Source organism: Colletes latitarsis, chromosome 10, assembly GCF_051014445.1.
Source record: "Colletes latitarsis isolate SP2378_abdomen chromosome 10, iyColLati1, whole genome shotgun sequence".
Lineage (NCBI taxonomy): Eukaryota > Metazoa > Arthropoda > Insecta > Hymenoptera > Colletidae > Colletes > Colletes latitarsis.
In genome coordinates, this window is record NC_135143.1 from 25672710 (window position 1) to 25694973 (window position 22264).

The window sequence follows — 22264 nt, forward strand, 5'->3', positions numbered from 1 at the left end:
GTCTAAAATTTAGTTTGATGTAAATAAACTCTACGTAGTTTCCCTTACGATTAGATAGGAGCTTAATGGACTCGTACGCGTATACCGACCACCAGGAATTTCTATTATAAGTACGATGAAAGATATTGGACCTTCCATAATTCTATTTACGCTGTTTTACTTATTTGACGATAGGTTGGGTTTTGGAGAAACAACCGAGAGCAAAAAGGATCCTGACGACGAGGTGAACGAGTACCTGATGCGAGCGATCGATGCCAGAAGTATAGATCGGCTGAGAGCGGAATATTGTACGCCTTTTATCCTAACATTTCGCAGACCCGACGTTGAAGAGAAGGTACACTGATCATTGTATAGAACTAACCGCAAAGCTGGCAAATTGGTTTTAAAAGTGCTTGCATATTTGCAATGTGTATTGGCACTGCTTATAATGCAGTATATTATTTATATCTTATGCTCGTGGTGCCCCTATAACTATTAATAAAAGCCCTTCGGGTGGCGACTGCCATAAGCTTAAAATGATATATCGAAACGAAAGCTATGTAATATTAAGGCTCTTTAATTCTATTTACTAAAGCGTGTTAGTTTAGAAAATTGTTCGAATTATCTGCAATGAATTTTTTCTTTCATCCATCTCATTAATTCATCGCTATTGTTTCTACTAATAAAGGCGATCAAAGTTTGCAACTAAAATTTAGGTCACCATTTATTTGCCAAATTGAAATGTGGATTTTCCGCTACGACAAGATTAATATTCAGTTCTCCTGGTAACAAAATCGAATTTAAAAATATAATAAACAAGGATTTGTGGCCATCCTGACAAATGTAAATTTCTTTTATCCGTAGCGAATATCTTCGAGCTAAAATTGACAACAAATATTTTCCCTCCGAGCTCTCAATTTTCCATGTAATACAAGTACGTTAAAAAAGAAAACGCTTTAACGATTTTGTTGCAGTATTCTCGCGAAAGGGACAGAATGCTATCAGCATACTTCGTGTGTTCCGGTTTCGTCTACATGGTGGTCGTGATTGCCATAGCAATCACTCTGTACGGGTAAACGAACCACTCCAAATAAACTCTATTCTCTAAATCAACTAGTCTTCTTTACTTTTTCAAAATTGCGATTCTCTTCAAACTATGTGAATCTCAATTAGCTTGGATCCTCGAAACTCGATTAACCGCCGAATACGTTAAAACTAAGCTTCTGCCTCTATAACATAACTCTAACAAAATGATTTTTCAACTATACTAGTATTATCAATTTAATTCTACAAGCTAAAGTAGATATTTTCTATCGTACTTAAGACCAGAGTGGAGCAAATTTTATTCTCGACTTCGGTTTGAATGCGTGAAATCATTTTTACAGGAGCATATACTTCTACACGTGCATAGCAGTGAGTACGCTGCTGATCGCTTCGATCAATGGGATCCTATTGGCGGAAAAAAACGCGGTGAGTATGTTAGTTACTTCGTTTCTTATCTGGAAAACGTGGCGCTGATTCGGGCCAACTTGTACACGAAATCTACGTATTTTGAGCAATTTCCAGCGCGACTGGGTCGATTGCAAGGCTCTTTGGAATCTTGCCACTTCCTCTTAACCTTGAATTCGTGGCTAGATTCCAGGTCACTGGTGAAATCATCGATTCACTCATCGTGCACTAGACAATGCTGTGTGCCTTTGTCCAAAGATCACTTAACAGCAAAGCAACGCTTACGGCCGACTGATAATAGAATTTTCGACAAACTAATTAGCTCGTTGCGTAACGAAGATAACCAACCCGTATCCATGAATTACAACCATGGATAATAACGCAGAACGATATTTTATTTTTCAGAAGGTACCCAAATCCATTCGAGATTTCGCGGTGCACGTTTTTGAAAACCGCGGCGTGGCGCAAATACTGGCCACGTGCGTCGTGTTCCTGACTTTCATCACGGCTCTAAGTCCTCTGGTAAGTCGTAATTGAAGCTTGTTATGCAATTCTAAAATACGGTAACTCACGGCTCGAAACAACGAAATTGAAACTTTATTTCTCATTGGGGCCCAAATTGAATCAACGCTATCTCTGCCAAGTAACATTTAAAATTCTAACTCGAATGCTCGATAAATACACGTTGTAAGCGTACAAAATTTCACGAAAATTGATTCGTCACTGTCGGAGTTTTTAACTGCCGTAAGTTCGGAAAAAGAAGCTCGGAGAAAAAACGGCGTTAAAGTCATACACGACATGCGACGATTCTATTCGCGCAGGCGGCTGCATGTACAGTAATAAAGTTCGCCGATGAAATTCAGTGATTAATCACGTCGCGCCATTCCGTAAAATAGAATAAAAATGACGTTCATTAATCACGTCGCGTCGTACGCTGAAAAGGAATAAGAATACCGAAGAATGAATCGAGTCGGTCTTTAAAACACGTGGGTCGCCATCAACTTATCTTGGATCGGTCACGATCGATCGTGGGTCATCGTGATAGATTCAGCAGACTTCGAACTTGAATAAGTGCATGAATAACGGTACCACGATGCGAATAGATCAAGACTCGACTCTGTCTTCGTATGACGTATTACTACCTCAATTTTCGACAAGAGATCTCACTAATCACCGCAGTGGAGCAGAGAATTAATGGATGATAACCGTGGCCGCTATCTATCACCGCTATGTCGGTGCTCCGATCGATAGAGTTCGTGGACTCTGACGGCGCCACGCGATTAATTAAGTCCCCGATGATCAGGATCCATCGATCGACTCGGGCAAGAAACAAAGCGATTCGTCTTCGTCTGTCTTTTTCCTCTAATTATAGATCACGTTGGAGAGCGTGCGTGTCTGCAGCAACAGCACGTCCATCTCGGAATGGCTGGATAATTCGAGCGTGACGTTCCAGAGCATCGACACGCCTGACGACGTTTGCTACTACACTGTCTTCGCTGACGTAAGTTCCTAGACATGATCGATTCCCATTCGCATTGCTGCGAAACACACGGGGTATTCTGAACTCCGGTGGTCGCTGGCGTTAAATCAAATTGGCCAGACTTGCGTCGAATCAGCTTAAAAGCCTTGGTTAATTGTCTACGTCAAACCGAGATCGTACAAACTTCGTATTACACGGTATCCAGGTGAAATCGTAGAGCCATAACGGACTAGAGTCCTTGTTTAACGATAAGTCGTTATTGGCGCAAAGGTGAAGAGGGATCTTCCACCTTCGGCGACGTTTGATCAAAGATCGGAGCCGAAGCGTCGTTGTCATCGAAGATTCTGATCTCCGCGAGGAGCAGTTAATTACTTTGGACGATGGTGCTTGCAGCTTTTCCCGGTGCTTGTGATGCTGGTGATGATAACCTGTGCGGTCTACCAGATTCTGACGTCGGTGTTCAAAGTGGCTATACTCAGTCTGGTGGTGGCTTCCTACCTTGGCATCAGTATTTACGAGGCGTTGCACGAGAGGGACGTCGAACTGACTGGAAGATGGCTGGCGGGCGTTTTGGTGGTTTTCTTTATGGCCTGCCTGGTCGCTCACTCGCAACACACGGAGGCGACCTACAGGTGAATTATCCTCCACCAATCTGATCAAAGATTCTTGCACTATTTTATTACTTCTACCCGAAGAAAATTTGGACATTTTATCGATTCGAATTTTAATTAACAATCTCCCTTTCGTTCTTAAAATAACTACGAACGAGTCGAATTTCGTCGAACAGTGGAATCCTCCAGACAGATTTAAATATCGATTCACGCTAATCTTTAACCAGTATATTTTTCTGAATGAACGCAGATTGGATTTTTTGTGGAAGCTCCAAGCCACGGAAGAGAAGGAGGAAATGGAGCACCTGAAGGCCTATAACCAGAAACTATTGGCGAATATACTTCCGGAACACGTGGCGGCTCACTTCCTGTCTACTGTCAATTCGGACGTAAGGAAAATAAATAAGTTAAAATTATACCGTTCGATTACTAAAACGACCAACTGTTACGATTAGAAACTACCGTTGATAAAACTGTAATTAGTATGTAATGAAGAATCTAAAAATTTATATTGTCTTTTACGGACGAAACGCAATCCTATTACCGCGCTCGGACTGAACATAAATAATGGTAGGGATGATTTCGTTACTTGAATGCAACGCGATAATTGTCATTTGAAAATGGGAATTACTATAATACGCCTTTCATGAATTAACCGTTTGTAGTTCTAGTTATTGTCAGCGTTTCGATCCAACTAGTCCACGCGCATTTAGCTATCCTCGTCGTTGCCATACGGCCACTCCATATTTGAATATTTAACTACACATTAATACAGACGGGTGCAAATTATTAATCTCGACGCTGTGTCTCTGCATTTTTGATGATTTTCTGTAAATACTCGAGAATATTGTTTATCGACCGGGGACTCGTTTCGAAGCGTATTTTTACTCCGTCCAACGACGTTTCGTATAAAATGGCCGCTTGCAGGAGCTGTATCACGAACAATGCGACTTCGTTTGCATAATGTTTGCTTCGATACCGAACTTCTCGGAGTTTTACGTGGAGCTCGAGGCGAACAACGAGGGCGCCGAGTGTCTCAGACTTCTCAACGAGATCATCGCCGATTTCGATCAGCTGCTCGCCGAGGAACAGTACAATTACATCGAGAAAATCAAGAGCACCGGTGCCACGTACATGGCTGCATCCGGTGAGCAACGCTTTTCTCCTAATTTTTTGCCAGCGATGCTTTACGATTACACGCGCCCGAATCGCGAAGTTGATTAAAATTCGCTTCGTCGTTTTCTCCTACCGTTTAACATTTTTCTACAAACTGCCGCGTACGCGTTCGCCGGCAAACACCGTAGTTCCACTGTTTATTCGCGTAACTTTGCGAAAAGTTATACGTTATCCATCCCCCGACGCTTTAAACCACTGAAATAGAGGCCACGTAGAATTTTTTCCGCGCAAAAAATTCCCTAGAGAAAACGTACCATTGTTTCTGGGCAATTTGAAATCTAATAAAACGAGTCTCTGCTCTTCTGTTATTAAAGTAACGTAGAATTAATGAAAATGTCCCTGATTTTTAACTACATTGACGTAAACGACGATCGTATTAAAGTTTCGTCTTTGAAAATATTTATCAGCAAGATTTCCTTCGTTTCGAAGACAAATTGGAGCGAGTACTGCACGAGCCCTGAAACGTTGGGGTAAAAAACGCGAACGTCGACGTGCAAACTGTATTTATGGCTAGCAGGTATTTTCATGAGGGTATTCCTCTTTTCCTCAGGTCTGATGAAGAGCACCTGCGACATGAAAGATTACAAGCACGTGACTGCTATGGCCGACTATGCGCTCAGGATACGCGAACAGCTGGCCTCCGTTAATGAACACAGCTTTAACAACTTCCGGTTGCGTGTGGGCATCAATATTGGACCGGTAACGTCAATCAATTTCGAACTAACTTACAATGTTCGCGAAACGTTCTTTCGTGTCTGAATGAAGACTGAATAAACCACGAATTCGTTATAATGAAATGATTAACAGGGACGAATATGTCACAGTAATATCACACATTATTTCAGTGTTAATCAAATGGAAGAAAATAATGAAACGTTTTTATTAATGTATTGATTAAAACATACAGGGTGTTTGGCCACCCCTGGGAAAAATTTTAATGGGAGATTCTAGATGCCAAAATGAGACAAAAATCAGGAATACTAATTTGTTGATTGAGACTTCGTTAAAAAGTTATTAACGTTTAAAGTTTCGTCCGTACAGAATTTTTTTCTAGAAAGTGGGTAGGATTTCCGGGATACGTCTAATGACCAAAAATGATTGTAATTGACCCCTGTAGCCAAAAATAATTTTTTTATAATGATTTGAGATTTTTTAATTTTGTCTATAAATTTCAGTACCTATTCGAATTTTTTTCTCGAAAATGGTTAGAATTTCAGGGGTATGTGTATTCACCAAAAATGATTGTAATTGAGCCCCGCAATCAAAAATAATTTTTTCAGAATGATTTGAAATTTTTTAATAACTTTTTAACGAAGCCTAAGTCAAGAAATTGATATCCTTGATTTTCGTCTTATTTTGACCTTTAGAATATAGTATATCTGTATACATATAGTTCACAAGCGTCTACTAATATGTTTCCAGTATACTTCTTAGCCAAAATAGAAGAAATGTTTAACTATTTTATGTAAAATTGGTGATTATATAAAAAGGATTCTTATTTTGAGAAATTTCTCTTATTCGTACAGAAGTGTTTTACTCTCAGAGATATTTGCAAAAGTTTCGGTTAAATGTAGGTTAAAATTATGCCACATTCCGGTGTATGGCGCCACCTTACGCTACATTACACACATGCAGCCATCTAGCGACGATAGAAGAAAGCCGACACACGAGATTACTTGTAAATACACACGCATAAGCTCGTATAATCTTTTAGACCTCCCATAAACTTATCTACAAAGCTCTTCGCGTTCAATCAAGCTTCAAATCCTACTTAAACCCCGTGAAACATTTGTACTTCACACGAGGGAAACTCCAGGAAACGATTTGTAAGTTTCAAAGAGGGTAATTTCGAGACGAATGATATTTTGAGCGAACTTTCGAGCTCGACGAGGACCATTTAAATGACCTCAAAGGAGGGTATTCGCATGAAAATCAACTACCAGTCGCTTTCAAGATAAAATTATTGAATAATACTTTTACAAAAAGATTCATAAAAACGAAATATTTCCAGAACCATCACACGGGAATCCTTAAGGAATTGATCTTACGTAGGCGCTTGCGTTCGTACTACGGGGACCAGTTTTTCTTTCTCTCGAAATAGCATACCCGACGTAGAAATATCGTTCCATGACTACAAATGCACGAAACGCGTGATGCATAAAAGTTGAGATTTCTTAGCCACACGATACGTAATATAAATGCATACCCATACGTCTCGTGTATCCGTAGTGGGTGAACGATTTTTCTGCACCAGGTAAAACCATGCTGCTGCAGACGGGAGAGAATTGGTATTCATAGTAAGAGCGTCGAGACGCCTACCAAAGCAGAATTTCTTGATAACTAATTATCTGCCATATATTAACCGACAAAAATTCGATGTAGACTAATCTAAAGGGTCGGGTACGCTATTCGATTGGTCTCTTCACTGTACATCGATAGGAGAAACTTCAAAATTTTGGTTGAATCTGTTTTGATGTAGGTCGTGGCAGGGGTAATAGGCGCCAGAAAGCCGCAGTACGACATTTGGGGTAACGCGGTAAACGTGGCCTCGAGAATGGAGTCGACGGGCGTCTTGGACGGGATTCAGGTCACCCAGGAGGTTCGCGATATTCTGATCGCGAAAGGATATCCGGTTACCTGTCGTGGTAGCATTCAGGTCAAAGGCAAGGGCAGCATGGTGACGTACTTCCTGGACGGTCCCAGAGATCCGTCGAAAACTCTGGGCAACGTAGACGCTAAAACGAACTCTAACAACAACACCAGCAACACGGACAAGCCTGTGTCGTCGAACAACGTTGCCGTGTGAGGGACGTTTTCGAGGAAATCGAGGGCTCGATTCGCGAAAGAAATGGCCGAGTAGTCAGCGGAAGTGCTGTCCGACGAACGATTAGTGAAATTTTACAGAGTCCGGGTCGAGAGTTTTGTTACAAAATGGGGGAGAAAATGTTTTAAGATTTCGAAAGTCGAGGAAGCGAATGTCAATTGTAATTTGAAGGAAGAATGTTGGAGTTTACGAAAACGACGAGCGTTTGAGGATATTTTAAAAGTAATGCCACTGGGAAAGCTAAGATCTATATATCCAGACGTTTACGACTTTCCTTTAGCGGCGTAATAGTCATTATCGAACGAATATCATATTTTGTCAATGATACTTTCTCTGTCAGGGAGGATCGCGTTCGATTGAACGATAGGAGCCTAAAAGAATTATATTTATAAGAGAAGCAAAGAAATAATGTCCTATTTTTGAAGGCAGTTTCGAATTTAACGGAACTAATCTGCGTAGTATCAGGATCCGATAGTAATTTTAAAGTGAGCGTTGGATTCCCAACGACTCGTATTTTACGACACTTCGAGTAACTTAAATTCTACCATTTTCCATACTTCGACATCTTTCTGAATGGTCCATGCTTCGAAGAGATATTTTGCTCGACGAGACTCTCGCTTAACTGACTCCGATCCCCTGCTCTTTGCGATCAGTGGAACAAGAATTAACGATTCTTCTAATTAACATACGAGTCAATAGGTCGATTCAATTCCGAACCAAAAGAAGATCCATAATATATCCGACATTTGGAAAAAGGAAAACGACCCAAGAAAGAAGGAAAAATATTACGAATTCGAGTAGTATTTTTCTTTCTCGATTGAATCCTCGGAACTCAATTATCGTCTCTGTGAAACGGCTCAATCGATCTCCGGCACATCAATGGACAAATTACGTAGTGGTAAGTCTAACCAAACGGTAAATAACGTAAACGGAGTGTCTTGCGAAACGGAGCTCAAATTTTCTTCCATATCTTGAAAAAGTTATCTTGTACTTAAGCCATATCTCGGTACACGTACGTACAATGTGTGTGATTAGATGTTTGCATATTATTCTCGACTCTGTACGATCGCGAACCATCGACACGCCGCTAACAAAATCTCCTCAAACGAACAGCAAGACGATTTCATTCATCGTATATTTATTTTTGACAAACATTTCTAATCTATTTTCTGAAAATTACTTTTTTCTCCGTGTCTTAATTTGGAATTCTTGATTGTAAGAAATTATAATCGTCTCCTCGGAAATAGTCCTTTGTTTCCAGATAAAGATGAATAGATGGTGGAAGTTTAAATGGGATTTTTTCCAACAGAAATATAATTTTACACTAAAGATTATTAACCCTCTACGGGCCGCAATTTTTTTAAGCATTATACAAGGCATTTATTTTGATATTTCAGGTTGATGGGGCTGCGAACTGTCATCGATATTATTATTGATTATCTCAGAGAAGTTATACAGGGTGTTCGGCTAACCCTGGGAAAAATTTTAATAGGAGATTCTAGAGGCCCAAATAAGACGAAAATCAAGAACATCAATTTGTTGATGGAGGCTTCGTTAAAAAGTTATTAACGTTTAAAGATCCGCCCGTACTGAATTTTTTTCTCGAAACTGAGTAGGATTTCGGGGGTATGTCTATTCACCAAAAATGATTGTAATTGACCCCCGCAACCGAAAATAATTTTTCCAAAACGATTTGAAATTTTTTTTTCCGTCGAAAAATTTCACACCTCGAATTTTTTTCTCGAAGGTGGGGAGGATTTCGAGGGCATGTCTAATGACTAAAAATTATTGTAATTGACCCCCGCAACCAAAAATAATTTTTTCAGAATGATTAGAAATTTTTTAATTTAATTTTTTAATAACTTTTCAACGAAGTCTCAATCAAGAAATTGATATTCTTGATTTTCGTCTTGTGTTGGCCTCTAGAATCTCCCATTAAAATTTTTCCCAGGGGTGGCCGAACACCCTGTATAATTAAGACGTATACGTCATCTTGTGAAAACATTTAAAATTATTTGGTAAAATGTCGATATATTATCGTGTGACCTGAAAGTTACTTGGGCCTATAGAGGGTTAAATGATTCGTATCGCTATTCGTTTTACGATTCCTGCGTGTCTGCGTCGTTTCTAGTCAATAAATGGAGTTCTCTGAGAGAGTAATCGTAACGAGAGAAGCTCGATACAACGAAACCGTGGCCGAGTCTTAGACTTATTTTTCTTTTTGTGTACTGTGCTATTTAATTTAAAGGGAACGGGACCACGTCAAGTTTCTACCGATACCGTAACGGACGACGTGTAATTAAAGAATCGAACGAAGCAAGAGTTCGACTTCGGTCTATGAAACGCCAAAGAGGACTCACTATTTTTACATTTCCGTTTTTCTAACTTACTAATCGAAAATGTCAATAAACGAATGTTTCTGTTATCGCGCGTAAGAAGGTTCCTCTATAATCTCTCAATATTTAAGTGGAAAAATGGTTTTGCAACACTCTGTAATGTAATCTGTTACCGATAAACGAAGAATCTATCGACAGAATCAAATTGCGTAGATCGTGCGACAGCGAGTACGGCGCCCTTCGAACGCCAAGAGTTTAGTTTGCAATGTTTCTTGATTTTTAAAAGATCAACCTAATTTGCCCAATAAGAAATTATTGGACGCATCGATTCCAGTATATATTCGTTGATAGCGAAATTATTTCTCATTTACGATCATTCGATTTTATCATTTGTTGTTTCGTACATTTCGTTCTTTCTCAAAACGTGGTTCTTGTCGCTCGAAGGGCCTCGATCTCTGAACTGATACAAGTGTGTTTGTGCGAGTGTGTGCGTGTGTGTTGCATATATACGGCGTGTACGCAATTATGCAGGTGTTATACGCTGTCTGCAGAGCTTGATGGCGGTCGTATACGAACGAATCAAGTTCGAGTAAAAATTTCACGAAGAGGCACCGCGATATCGCGTAAATATTTACGCACGCGGTATCTCGAGAAACAAACAGCCAAAATGTACACAGTCACGCGATTTATACGCCGGATAATGCGAATTTTCCCGATAGTCAATGACGAACCAACAATTTCCCCGTGAAATCGTCGCTGTTTTACCGCGAATCGTATCGAAGCCCAACGAAATAACATTTTTGAGCCCTCGAGTCGTGGAAACAACTTCCACAAAATTTAACAATATTAATAATGTGATTATTATCATTTATAATTCTTCGACCGATAACTGGATTACCCTGAGGAACTGCCAAATTTTGGCAGTTCGCTTGATGATTGCACGAGTTGTTATTTTTGTCATTGTTGTTATAATTTTTGCTATGTTACACTTATTATACAGTCGTATAATTCTCACTAGATTTGAAAGAAGAATAACAGTAGAACAACATGGACTAGGTTTTGAAATTATATTTGTTGCTCGACGAGAGGCTCTGGAATATTATTTCGCCTGGGTTCGATCGTTCGAAAAAGATAACGTTACGACAACTTTAACGAATTAATATCCTGTATACTATTGTGATGAATGTAATTTTCCGAAGAGTTCAATTAGTCATCAGTCAATTGAAACTCAAACTTGGCTAATAGAGCAAATTAATTAAATGTTCTCGTGACGAAAAAGTATTTTGATGTTGCTGGCAGGTCCAGCTATAGATGTTTAATCGACGTGAATCAAGAGATAACGAGCCACCGCTTGGGAGAGTGGGGATTCTTCAAATGAAAATATCGCCGGTGCTTCGATCGAACAATTACGTAATAATCAGTTAAATATAAAAAAATAGGAATTCATGATAAATTATAAAATCGACAATTACCATTTGTAGCGAACCACAGCTCTCTCAAGAAAATATAAGCAACGCACAATACTTGTCCATTTCAATGCAATTATTTTTTAAAATGCAAACGTTCGTTCCTGCAAACGACATCGAAGCATCCGCAATATTTCGAAAGAAAAATTTCGATCGCCCCAAGATACAAAAACATAAGAAATGTGTCATATCAAACTTATTGTGCAAACTGTACAGTCCGTGTTGGAGCATAAAGACGTGTTAGCTTTCTAGCGAATAATCGTTTAAACAAATTCCAGCCATTATAGTCTGTATCGTGGAAATTCGTCGACGAAGCGCAAACGATCGTTTAACAATTTAACAACGACAGAGAGTATACTTTTTTCGAACGTTTCTACGATACTCGACTATAATGGTGAAAAAATGTTATATTAATTCTACAGTCAATTCGTGGAGACGAAGGTTTTGCCAACGATCTGGGAATAATTTTTCCATTCTGTTCCGAGTAACTTCAATGGCCTAAGAAAACCTTGGAATCTGTACTAATCACAGACATGTGTATTATAGATATATTCGCGCGATGTGTGATTTGTCAGGAATAAAACAAGAAATAAATTTTTATTGAAAGAAGTGACTTTCTCTCGAGTCCATTCTGTTTTCCTTACACTTCGAATCAAAAGCCCGAAGCTTGAGAAATTGTTGCTTCCAAAAGAAGTTTCGTAAACAGTTGATCTGGTTTCTTCCAGACCATTAGGTAAGAAAAATTTGTGGACCCGATTCAGTGGTAAAATTTAGCACATTAGAAACATTGTCAGTATCCTAACGTGCTTTACTATAACTATGAGATTCTATAGCTACATCATAATGACTAGAATCGTTAGAATCACTGTTATATTTCAACTGATAAAATCTTGATGGTTTTCTTCTCGAACAAACATCACGAGCACTATCACTGTCTTCAATTTCTAAGTCACTAGTACACTTACACATTTTATACAATAGCACACTACAATAAAACGCAAAAATATCTTCCAAACCATTAAATAGGAAAGGTTTTAGGTTCAATGATAAAATCTAACATATTGGGGAAACTGTCAGTATCTGACCATGCTTCGCTATAACTATGAAATTCTGTGGGCACGTAATGGCTAAAATCATAAGAATTACCGATATATCACAATCAATGAGGCGTCGATGATCTTCTTATCTAGCAGACATCGTCGTCATTGTTGCTGCCTTCGCTTTGCGTGTCGAAATTACTTCTACCACTCACTCTTTCGCACCCTGACCCGATCGAGTCGGTTCAGGGTCCCGGGGGCCCCACGTGGAGGTGAGGTGAGTGGATTTTACCAGAGTGGGCCCCATCAACTTCGCCGAAATTCTCCGCACTAGACTACTGGGGAAACAGTAATCCAGATATAGAAGAACATCAGCTCCATCGAGGTTTTCATCCTAACTGATCGTCAGAAAGTCCCACTCCAGCCTCTTGCCCCCTCTTACTGAAAGGAAAGCTTTAAAAATTCATAGAAATTTGAAAGAAATAGACATTGTGTCAAAGCTCGAAATTTGGAATCCACACTGACTTGAATATTTTTATTAGCATATAATAACACAGAACCTTACACGAAATAAAATACAACAATCTTCAGGCTTATCAGTGGTTAAACAATTTGGAAACGTCAACGTTTTAATGAAAAACAGGGAAGTTTTGTAGCGACGATACAACTTTGCCAAAGGAAGGGGAGGGTCAAACGAGAAGAAGCTTACTGTTTTTCATAAAGTTCCGTTGTATGCTTAAAATATTGCCTTAAATTGTAGTACAAAATTCCTAATAGAATTGAATTTCCCTCCATACACTTGCTCCTATGTTCAGTCTAATTTCGTTTCGAGGTCGGTCCGTCTACGGCGCTGCAAATAGCAGCAGTATCGTCGCTCACAGAACGTTCGTGGGAAAATGCGAGAACACGTGCTCGAAACTGCAGTATGTCTACAGATAATGTGGACTGAATAACACTGGTGTGTAGGTTATTACGCGCCGATTTTTGATCTGTTTTAACATCTTCGCTTCGACAACAAGGTCAATGGATCGCTTGTCTTACGTTGATGACACTATCTTCGTGCATCCGATCAATCTCATCTGACAATGGATAACAGATGAAAGGTGGGGACATCATAAACACTATAGAGCGGCATTAAACTGGCTGTTAATAGCAGTGACCTGAGAAAAATCCGAGACTACTTTCTTTCGCTATCGGTGAAGTAAAAAAAACGTGTAACCTATTTCCATTAATCTTTCACACAAACATTCTTGCAGTCTATAAAACGAGGAAACGCGTCGATTATTTCCAAGTTAACCGTTTCATTTGTACTTGTGCTCGTCGGATAAAATAAATAGTTTAATCGAGGGTGGAAGTGTTTTCGAAAATAGATAAAAGCAGTTGTGTATTACCGCGATCGATCGTTTGTGAGATTGCATCAGAATAATTCGAAGTTGGTTCTTTCGTCACATTTTCGCAACATCTTTGATATTTTTTAAATATCAACATTTTAAAAGTTACATAATTATTTGTGACATTCAAGCCTTTAATTATGTCGTTTTGTTTGGTGATAGTCTTTATCATTAGATAATGTTCGTTCGTTCACCGTTGCATTTTACGATCCCAAGTATTTAAATACAAGAACAAGTTCCGATAGCCTCTTAACGAGTAACGAGAATATTTATTTTGTAAATATTTGTAATATGTGGGAATCACGATTGACGAAATATGAATAATACTCGCTGTTGTAGGACGGGAAAGATAGTTTGGTATTCTTATTGCAATTTTTCCGCGGAATAAGCAACTGTTGCACCGACGTAGTGTAAATGATATTTAAAAAACCATCTGTCAGTAATGCAATAACGATGATCTTGTGAAATTTGAACAGAAAAATCGCACAAAATTTCCCGCTTCATTTTTATCTGTGCAAGATAAATAGGAACCATGGAAAACGAGGTAAAATTTTTTTCATCATTAAAACACATCCAGTACACGCAATATTTATCGACGTGAAGTAAAATATCGATCGCAATCAGGCGATAACTGTTCCAAAATTCACAGTAATCAAGTCGAAATTTAATCATTTTTACGTGACTAAAAATACCATTTTCTCAGAGCGAATTTTACAAGAATGTAGTAGACAATAATTGTTTTCTATCATTTCCGCCTAGTGATTTCATAATCACTAGATAAGAGTGATCTAAGTATTCAAGAGTTCCAACATACGTATATACCAATAAATATTCACACGCGTCTCTCGTCTCATTAAACGTTATAAATCGAACAACTCGTTGAAAAGAAACGTACAAGAACTTGAGATCATTTCGTGAAACTTGATATTTACGTTCAATAAAAAAGTTACGTATCAAAACTTGACAATTTAATTTGTACCATTTTAGACAGCAAATTGAAACAGACCTTTTGAATAATTTATTAATATTAAAGACAAGAAGTGCAGATTTTTGTCCGGATTAAATAAATTTCTACAATTTTTATGTCGAAGCTGAAAAGCAATGTCAGGCACAAAGTATGGAGGAAATACTTCGGATGGATAGAAGATATATCCGTGGAGCCCACAATGTGGCTCTACATGATGGCGTACATGGTGACCTCGGTTATCGAGCAAGCATTTTTTGTTTACAAATCCTGCCGCGTCGATCACGGATACTCCGAGGAGATTTGCGCGAAACTGAACGACAATAACACTATAAAGGCTGAAGTCCAGGTATGTTTCAACCCCAACTATAATTTGAAATCCGTAATTTACTTCGACGAGAAATGAATGCACGAAAGTTAATGCCACAGAGGTACGTATAAAAATGAAAAAATATTTAAATTCTTCGGGTGTTTCGTAAACGATCGGCTAAAATTAAAAGAAGAATACTATAAATATAAATACGATTATTTATCGTAGCGCGTTATGGTAAGCTCGACGAATAAAAATGTGAAAAAAAAAAAAGAATAAAATTACTTGGTCCGTGAAAATTTCAGACGACCGTATCAAGTTTTCATCAATGGAACAATATAGCTGGCCACGTGGTGCCTATAATACTAGCTTTGTTTTTTGGAAACTGGAGCGATCGACGTGGACGAAAGATGCTGCTCGTCCTGGGACTGATTGGCAAATTTATTTATTCTTTCATGATCGTGATCAATTCCATGATGGACACGTGGAATCTGAACACCATCGTGTACACAGCGAGTCTTCCAATGGGAATATTAGGGGGCGACGTCGCCATTTTTGGCAGCTGTTTCTCGTACATATCGGACGTATCCTCGGTTCAGCAGAGAACCTTGAGGATCACCATTTTGGATGTCGTATACCTTAGCACCATGCCGACCGGTACATACGTTTTCGATGTATCTTCAGATATAATTGATTAGAATTCAACATTTTCTACACTGCATACTGGAAGAATTCCATTGCAGTCGATATTAATCGTTAATTTCCCGTTCCAGGCGTGGCTCTTGGATCTTACCTTTTCACTAGCGTGGCCAACTCATCGTACACGATTATGTTTATCATAAACACAAGCCTACTGGCTCTAGCCATTTTGTACTCGCTGATCAGACTGAAGTGGCAGACGTTGCCACAACAACTCCCGCTTTCGGGCAACAACTTTTTAACGGACTTTTTCGACAAGAAACACGTGGTCGAAACTATAAATACACTGACGAAAAGAAGGCTAAACAATGGAAAGCTTCATCTGTGGCTACTCTTGCTGATCATGATGCTCTATACGTTCCAAAGGGACGAAAAGCCCATGAGTTATCTCTACACCCAACTGGAATTCAAATGGGACGTTACGAAGTTCAGCAATTTCCGAACATTCCAATCGACCACCTTCGTGATAGGTCAGTCGCGCTGAAAATCGACTTAGAAACCGATTTTACGCTCTCTCCGGTCGTTCTTTCGTCAGAATTCGACGTTCTGTGTATTTTATACGCAATTTGGATTTGAAATTCATCTGACAGAAGTGGATCGTAAAGCGCTACATTATCTGAGACTGTAACTTGACTCGACACGACCGTCGATTAGGCAAATGTTCGCCATTTTCCAAGTGTCTCGAGCAAAAAGAGAAATCTCTGTTCTATTACTTTCACTCGCACAGATCGCGGCTCTCTAGCCACATTCAATTTCCACCGATAATCACGAGATCCTTTCATTTTCAGCGATGCTAATCGGAGTTCCAGTGATGAGCAAATGGATGGGAATGAAGGACACCATAATCGTGATGATCGGAGCTATTGCACACGCCGCCGGAAGAGTAATATTCGCGACGACGAAGATACCGGAATTGTTTTACGTTGGTAATTAAATTTATGCTTGGACGATGATCGAAATGTCGTTTTTTTTTTTCATTTTCTATCCGCGGTAAAGTTTACAGAGAATAAATTCTAATTTTAATAAATCGTTGACGCTTTTAGGCGCTGCTGTTGCCGCGTTGGGACCAGTGATCGCGCCAGTTCTGAGATCTATGGCTTCTAAACTCGTTTCCGTGGAAGAACGCGGTGAGCAGATTGCAAAACGTATTTCGTTTCGAATTATTCGCAATCATTTTAATGGGCCTTTATTTGCAGGAAAAGTATTCGCAATGTTGTCTGTTTGCGACAACGCCATGCCATTATTCAGCGGTATACTGTATTCACAGCTTTACAACGCGACCATAAACTCGATGCCCAGCTCTATCTACTGGCTGACGTTCGCCACTCAAATCTTAGTGTTCTTTTTCGTTCTGTGAGTGAAAGCCACGATGCTAACTTTTGACGCGTTAAACGGCTTGCTAGCCCTTGGGAACCATTTTAATGAATCGTAAACATATTAAACAAACATTAGCCCGGCGTTTAACGCATTAAATACTTCAAAACGTATAGAAACATTCGTTGAAATGATGATTTCGTTTTTTGTTCCAGGATAATTCACTCTTCTGTGAGAAATGAACAGTATATGGAGCACGAGGACTACATTGACAGTAATATCGAGTGCTCGTCCTCGTCTGCTTTAAAATTTAGCACTGTCACTGAGCAAGATAAACAATAGCGTTGGAAAATCACGACGCGTACAGTTTAATTACAAATTTCAGGGTGAAATTACTGTTTGATAAGAATGCTCAAAGATGGCGAAGGGGAGGGGGACTCCTAATAAAAAGAAGATTTTTATACTCTGTTGTTATAGTTCGTAACCTGCAGTTCGTCCTCCTTGTATCCGCCATTTGTTCAAGTATTGTTAACGATTCTTTGAAATATATACATATCACGAAACCTACTCCACGACTTCGCTGTAATAACTTCCCTGTGACTCTTTAATGATGAATTTTTTCACACGATATCAACAGACATAGGAAGGAAACCAGTAATCGGTTCAATAATAATACTACTACACGGCTGAATATATCTGTGACGTGCAACATAACAAGTGGAAACGTTGAAGGTTACATCCGTTTCCTTCTACGTAGATTTACCGAGGAGATCTAGATTTATCAGCATCTGGGTACATGAATCAGACAGATCCACTGCAATTGAACACTTACGAATACACATTTCATTAAACGGTGGAGTGATTCACGGCGTAACCGATGATCGATTTCCATGCGTCAAAGAGACGTCAAGTTTTTCTTAAATTTCTTTGGCGATAATCGACCGCGATACGTATACGAAATCACACCGACCACGTGTTTAACTTTCGACGAACTGATTGCTATTCAGCGCGTGCTAAGGGGCAAGCGTGTCAAGGATCGATCGCGAATTGTTTACGGTTCGATATTTTCGACAGAATGGCTCTGCCCTGACACGATCTACGCTTCGTCAAACGCTTAAAATTTTCATAAAAGACGCTACTGAAACGCTGGGCCAAATTATGATTTTTCTTGACAAGAAAGGTGGAGTAAATTTTGAAAACCATTATAAAAAAATTGGTTTTGAAATCGGTACCATTTAAAGAAAAAAAAGAAACAATTGACGCCTACTAACATTAACATCAAACCGAACATATTTATCTTCGAATAATTTAAATATATTTAAACTGAACCAAAATTGGTGAAATAAAGACAAAAATTTGAGAAATGATTTAACGCAATAATGAATCTAAAATAATTTGTCTGTTAAATGTTTCTCGCAGAACGATTATTTCGACTCGATGATAGTCTGAAATATTCGGTCAAGACGGAGGGAATAATTATGCAGGGTGAAAATCAGTGTACTGGAACGACTAATCCAATCTCCAGATGTAAATCCCATAGAGCACTTATGGGATTACATACAAGTTGGATACACGGTTACTCGCCAACAATATTAAATTAAAGAAATCATGACGCTTTAATCCCGATTGCTAATGCACTACTGAAGTCAGGTGATTCGATGTCACGTAGATGGCAAAGTGTTATTAAAGCAAACTTCTCTGAAGAAGTCACGCGGAGAAAATGCAAAGCGGCTTAATCATCGATTCATGAATTCGACGATATTTCCTCCTTACCAAAGCGTAAGATTCTCCGAACCTTCGTTCTGTAAACTAATTTCAATTGCAGTAAACATCATTCGTATTTATAGTCGTTCTAGCTTTGTAGCAGTTTTTACCTCACGAATATTAAATTCACCAGAAGTATACGTAAATTTGTATTCGTTGTTCTGAAATAAAATTTACCCCTACTCTGATTAGAAATGTAGTTACAGTATCCACGCGATAATAGACGATACGTCAAAGTTGTATCGAGCTATTGCGAAACAATTAATTAATTCGAACCAGAAACCCTTTTTGTCCGCAGTCGCGAGAGTCGCACAAACGTATAGTGACAAATAAGGTGGCTTTCACGTTACGACATTTCTATGACGCAATGTCTAATGAATTCCATGTTGAATTTAGAGATACACGGAAGGAAAAACTAGTTTCACGTTAATTTTCTTTATGCAAGCGACAAATAAGTATTTCGTAATCGTTAAAAACATCGAAACGAGCGAAAATCGTTTGTAAATAAAGTTGCCCCCGCAGCTTCATTATAACAAGGTTCCTTACGCTAAGTCATTTCTCCGAAAGAAATTATTAATATTAATATCAGTTCTGGTTCAGATAACCAAAACGTGCTGTTTGAAGTTCACGAGATAGTGACAACGACGCGAAAACTTTATTCATCATGTTTCGATTAACTATATGTACACAGGGTGTTCGGCCACCCCTGGGAAAAATTTTAATGGGAGATTCTAGAGGCTAAAATAAGACGAAAATCAAGAATACTAATTTGTTGATGCAGGCTTCGTTAAAAAGTTATTAACATTTAAAGTTCCGCCCGTATTGAATTTTTTTCTAGAAAGTGGGTAGGATTTCGGGGGTAGGTCTATTCACCAAAAATGCTTGCAATTGACTCCTGCAACTAAATATAATTTTTTTAGTATGATTTGAAAGTTTCTAATTTCGTCCAAAAATTTCAGTACCTACTCGAACTTTTTCTCGAAAGTGGGTAAGATTTCAGGGGTATGTGTATTTACCGAAAATGATTGTAACTGTGCCCTGCAACCAAAAATAATTTTTCCAGAACGATTTGAAATTTTTTAATAACTTTTTAACGAAGCCTCAGTCAAGAAATTGATATTCTTGATTTTCGTCTTATATTGGCCCCTAGAATATCTCATTAAAATTTTTCCCAGGGGTGGCCGAAAACCCTGTATAATAAACGAGGGGTCGGATGAACGCTTGTGAGAGCGCGACCCCCCTGGTGGCGAGCATGGGAGGCGACGCCACAAGTATTTCGTAATCGTTAAAAACATCGAAACGAGCGAACATTGTTTCTAAATAAAGTTGCTCCCGCAGCTTCACTATACCAAGGTTCTTGACGCTAAGTCATTTCTCCGAAAGAAATTATTAATGTTAATATCCGTTCTGGTTCAGATAACCAGAACGTGTCGTTTGAAGTTCACGAGATAGTGACAACGACGTGAAAACTTTATTCATCATATTTCGATTAACTATTTCACAAACTTTAATATCAAGACGAATCATTGAACATAATATACGTTTCAGCATAAATCACACGTAGCACGTATCAAGTCACGCTTTCTCATCTGTGAATAATATTTTTAATATTCGTTTGTACTTTTATACGTTTGTACGTTTGTAACAAACAATGGAAACACAGTTATAATTTCTGATTTCTCGAGACACTTAAATTTAGAAAGACATAATAAATGTTAGCAACGAAGAATGTTATTCTGTAAAAATATATAGAAAAAGAAAAAAAAAGAAAATATACGATTATAACTTATATTGAATACTACGTTTCGATCGGGCGATTTGAGAACAAGAAATTCAATACAAACATAGCATCGACTAAAATAAATTGAGATTAGAACGATGACTATATTAAAATATTTTACATCATATTACTGATCTCGCGTGAAAATACAGTATTTCGAAAAGGGTCCTCCAAGATCATTTTTTTCGAGTTCTGTTATTTTCCGCCGAAAGTAAAATAATCATTCTTTGCATAAACATTAAAAAATAATGTTTATGCAATATAGATATGTATAGGCTTTATATCAATAACCCAGTTTTATAAACAAAGAAACGTTTCAAATTCCAAACACGATTCGTAAAAGTTAACTATTTCGATCCGCATGTAGAGTCAAAATAAAATTATGCTATGAACGTAAATACGTACACTAATCAACTTAATAAAGGTAAAAATGCACTTAATTACCATTTTTGAAGCAACATGCGCCGAATTATGAGTAATAGTCACTTCGTGAAATTGTGGTCCTTTGCCAAGACGCCTCGAATCCGCCATTGTTTCTACATCGACGTTCGATCGTGAGAATGTGAATCTTGAAGGGATGCGGGAAAAAATCAACTGCACTATTGTTCCATTGTCCCACACGATCTAAGGCACTAAGAGATGGACGAAACGATACGAAACTAATTAATTATTTTCATTTGCGCTTGTTTGTTCATTGATTTAAGTCGCGATAGATCACCCGATCGCGCGAAATAACAGTTCGTCGTCAAGACACGTGACCGTCTGCCTAGGTACCTACTTAACAATGCAAATGGGGAACGAAGACAACGCACGCCATCTCGAAGACAAATTATGTAAGAGCGATGTAAGCGTTTTGCACAGAACTCGCCCTTAGGAATATTTCTTACGCATCGGCTGCGCGACGAAAAAATAGCCTAAAATATTTTTCGTAAACGATAGTTATATCTTCTATTTATTTTGTAATCATACCCGAATATAAATTAACTTTATTTTCTCTCTAATACGGAAAATGTATTTCGTAAGAACGTATCGGAATGAAGAATTATTTTAGTTAAATCTAACCTATCATTTTTATATAGTTTTAATTCTATAACCTTCGTACGTACATGACTTTTTTAAACTTATTAAATATTCTATATCTTAATTGTAGACTGTCATAAATAATTGATACAATTGTTTTATAAGAGTTGAGTAACTTTTCATTCTTTACCTTGCCTTTAGTAAACTTTCATGACACGGATAATCGATTGATATAATATTGATCGACAATGTTGATCATTCTTTACTTTTTTGGTGTCGAATCGGATATTAATTTCTTTTCGTTGTTATAATATTTCAAGTATAAAATATGCAACATGTCAAACTTCTTTGATCTCGACTAGCAATACATTTGATTCTTCCACGCAACTGATATTACCACTAACCTTTTGTTCGATGAAGTGGAAACACAATCGATCACAGAAATAGAGTTTACAGCGTGAAAGCGAATTTCAAATATTCTTGTTTTAACCACTAGATCTTCGAGAACCCGCAACAGATGCCACCAAACAACTAACTTATTCTGCCGACTACGAACGCGTGCAACGATCGCGACCATAGGACGTTTCACAGCAAGGTGAAGTTAGGTGTAAACAAAGCTTGACTCGTGACCAAAATTTCATTGGTTAAATATGTCGACACCACG

General features: G+C 38.4%; 2 protein-coding genes and 1 long non-coding RNA gene across 3 annotated transcripts in view; 2 read left to right on the forward strand and 1 right to left on the reverse strand.

Annotated features, from left to right (window-relative positions):
• The window catches only part of LOC143346945 (uncharacterized), an 86440-nt gene extending 73659 nt beyond the window's left edge, over positions 1-12781 (reverse strand). Inside the window, exon 1 of the mRNA XM_076775664.1 lies at positions 12468-12781. The gene's annotated coding sequence lies outside the window, so the exon portion shown is untranslated. The remainder of the gene's footprint in view (positions 1-12467) is intronic.
• The window catches only part of LOC143346950 (adenylate cyclase type 6), a 73185-nt gene extending 55582 nt beyond the window's left edge, over positions 1-17603 (forward strand). Inside the window, exons 13-27 of the mRNA XM_076775676.1 lie at positions 175-334; positions 954-1051; positions 1365-1449; positions 1834-1950; positions 2801-2929; positions 3302-3540; positions 3770-3908; positions 4447-4666; positions 5246-5394; positions 7175-7282; positions 15916-16192; positions 16511-16648; positions 16766-16849; positions 16919-17075; positions 17252-17603. Coding sequence (XP_076631791.1) covers positions 175-334; positions 954-1051; positions 1365-1449; positions 1834-1950; positions 2801-2929; positions 3302-3540; positions 3770-3908; positions 4447-4666; positions 5246-5394; positions 7175-7282; positions 15916-16192; positions 16511-16648; positions 16766-16849; positions 16919-17075; positions 17252-17378 — 2227 coding nt within the window. The 3' untranslated portion in view covers positions 17379-17603. The remainder of the gene's footprint in view (positions 1-174; positions 335-953; positions 1052-1364; positions 1450-1833; positions 1951-2800; positions 2930-3301; positions 3541-3769; positions 3909-4446; positions 4667-5245; positions 5395-7174; positions 7283-15915; positions 16193-16510; positions 16649-16765; positions 16850-16918; positions 17076-17251) is intronic.
• LOC143346949 (uncharacterized) lies at positions 13468-15675 on the forward strand. The gene is made up of 3 exons (XR_013080531.1): positions 13468-14293; positions 14841-15062; positions 15537-15675. It is a non-coding gene; the product is annotated as an uncharacterized LOC143346949 (long non-coding RNA).
• Positions 17604-22264: the final 4661 nt, after the last annotated feature.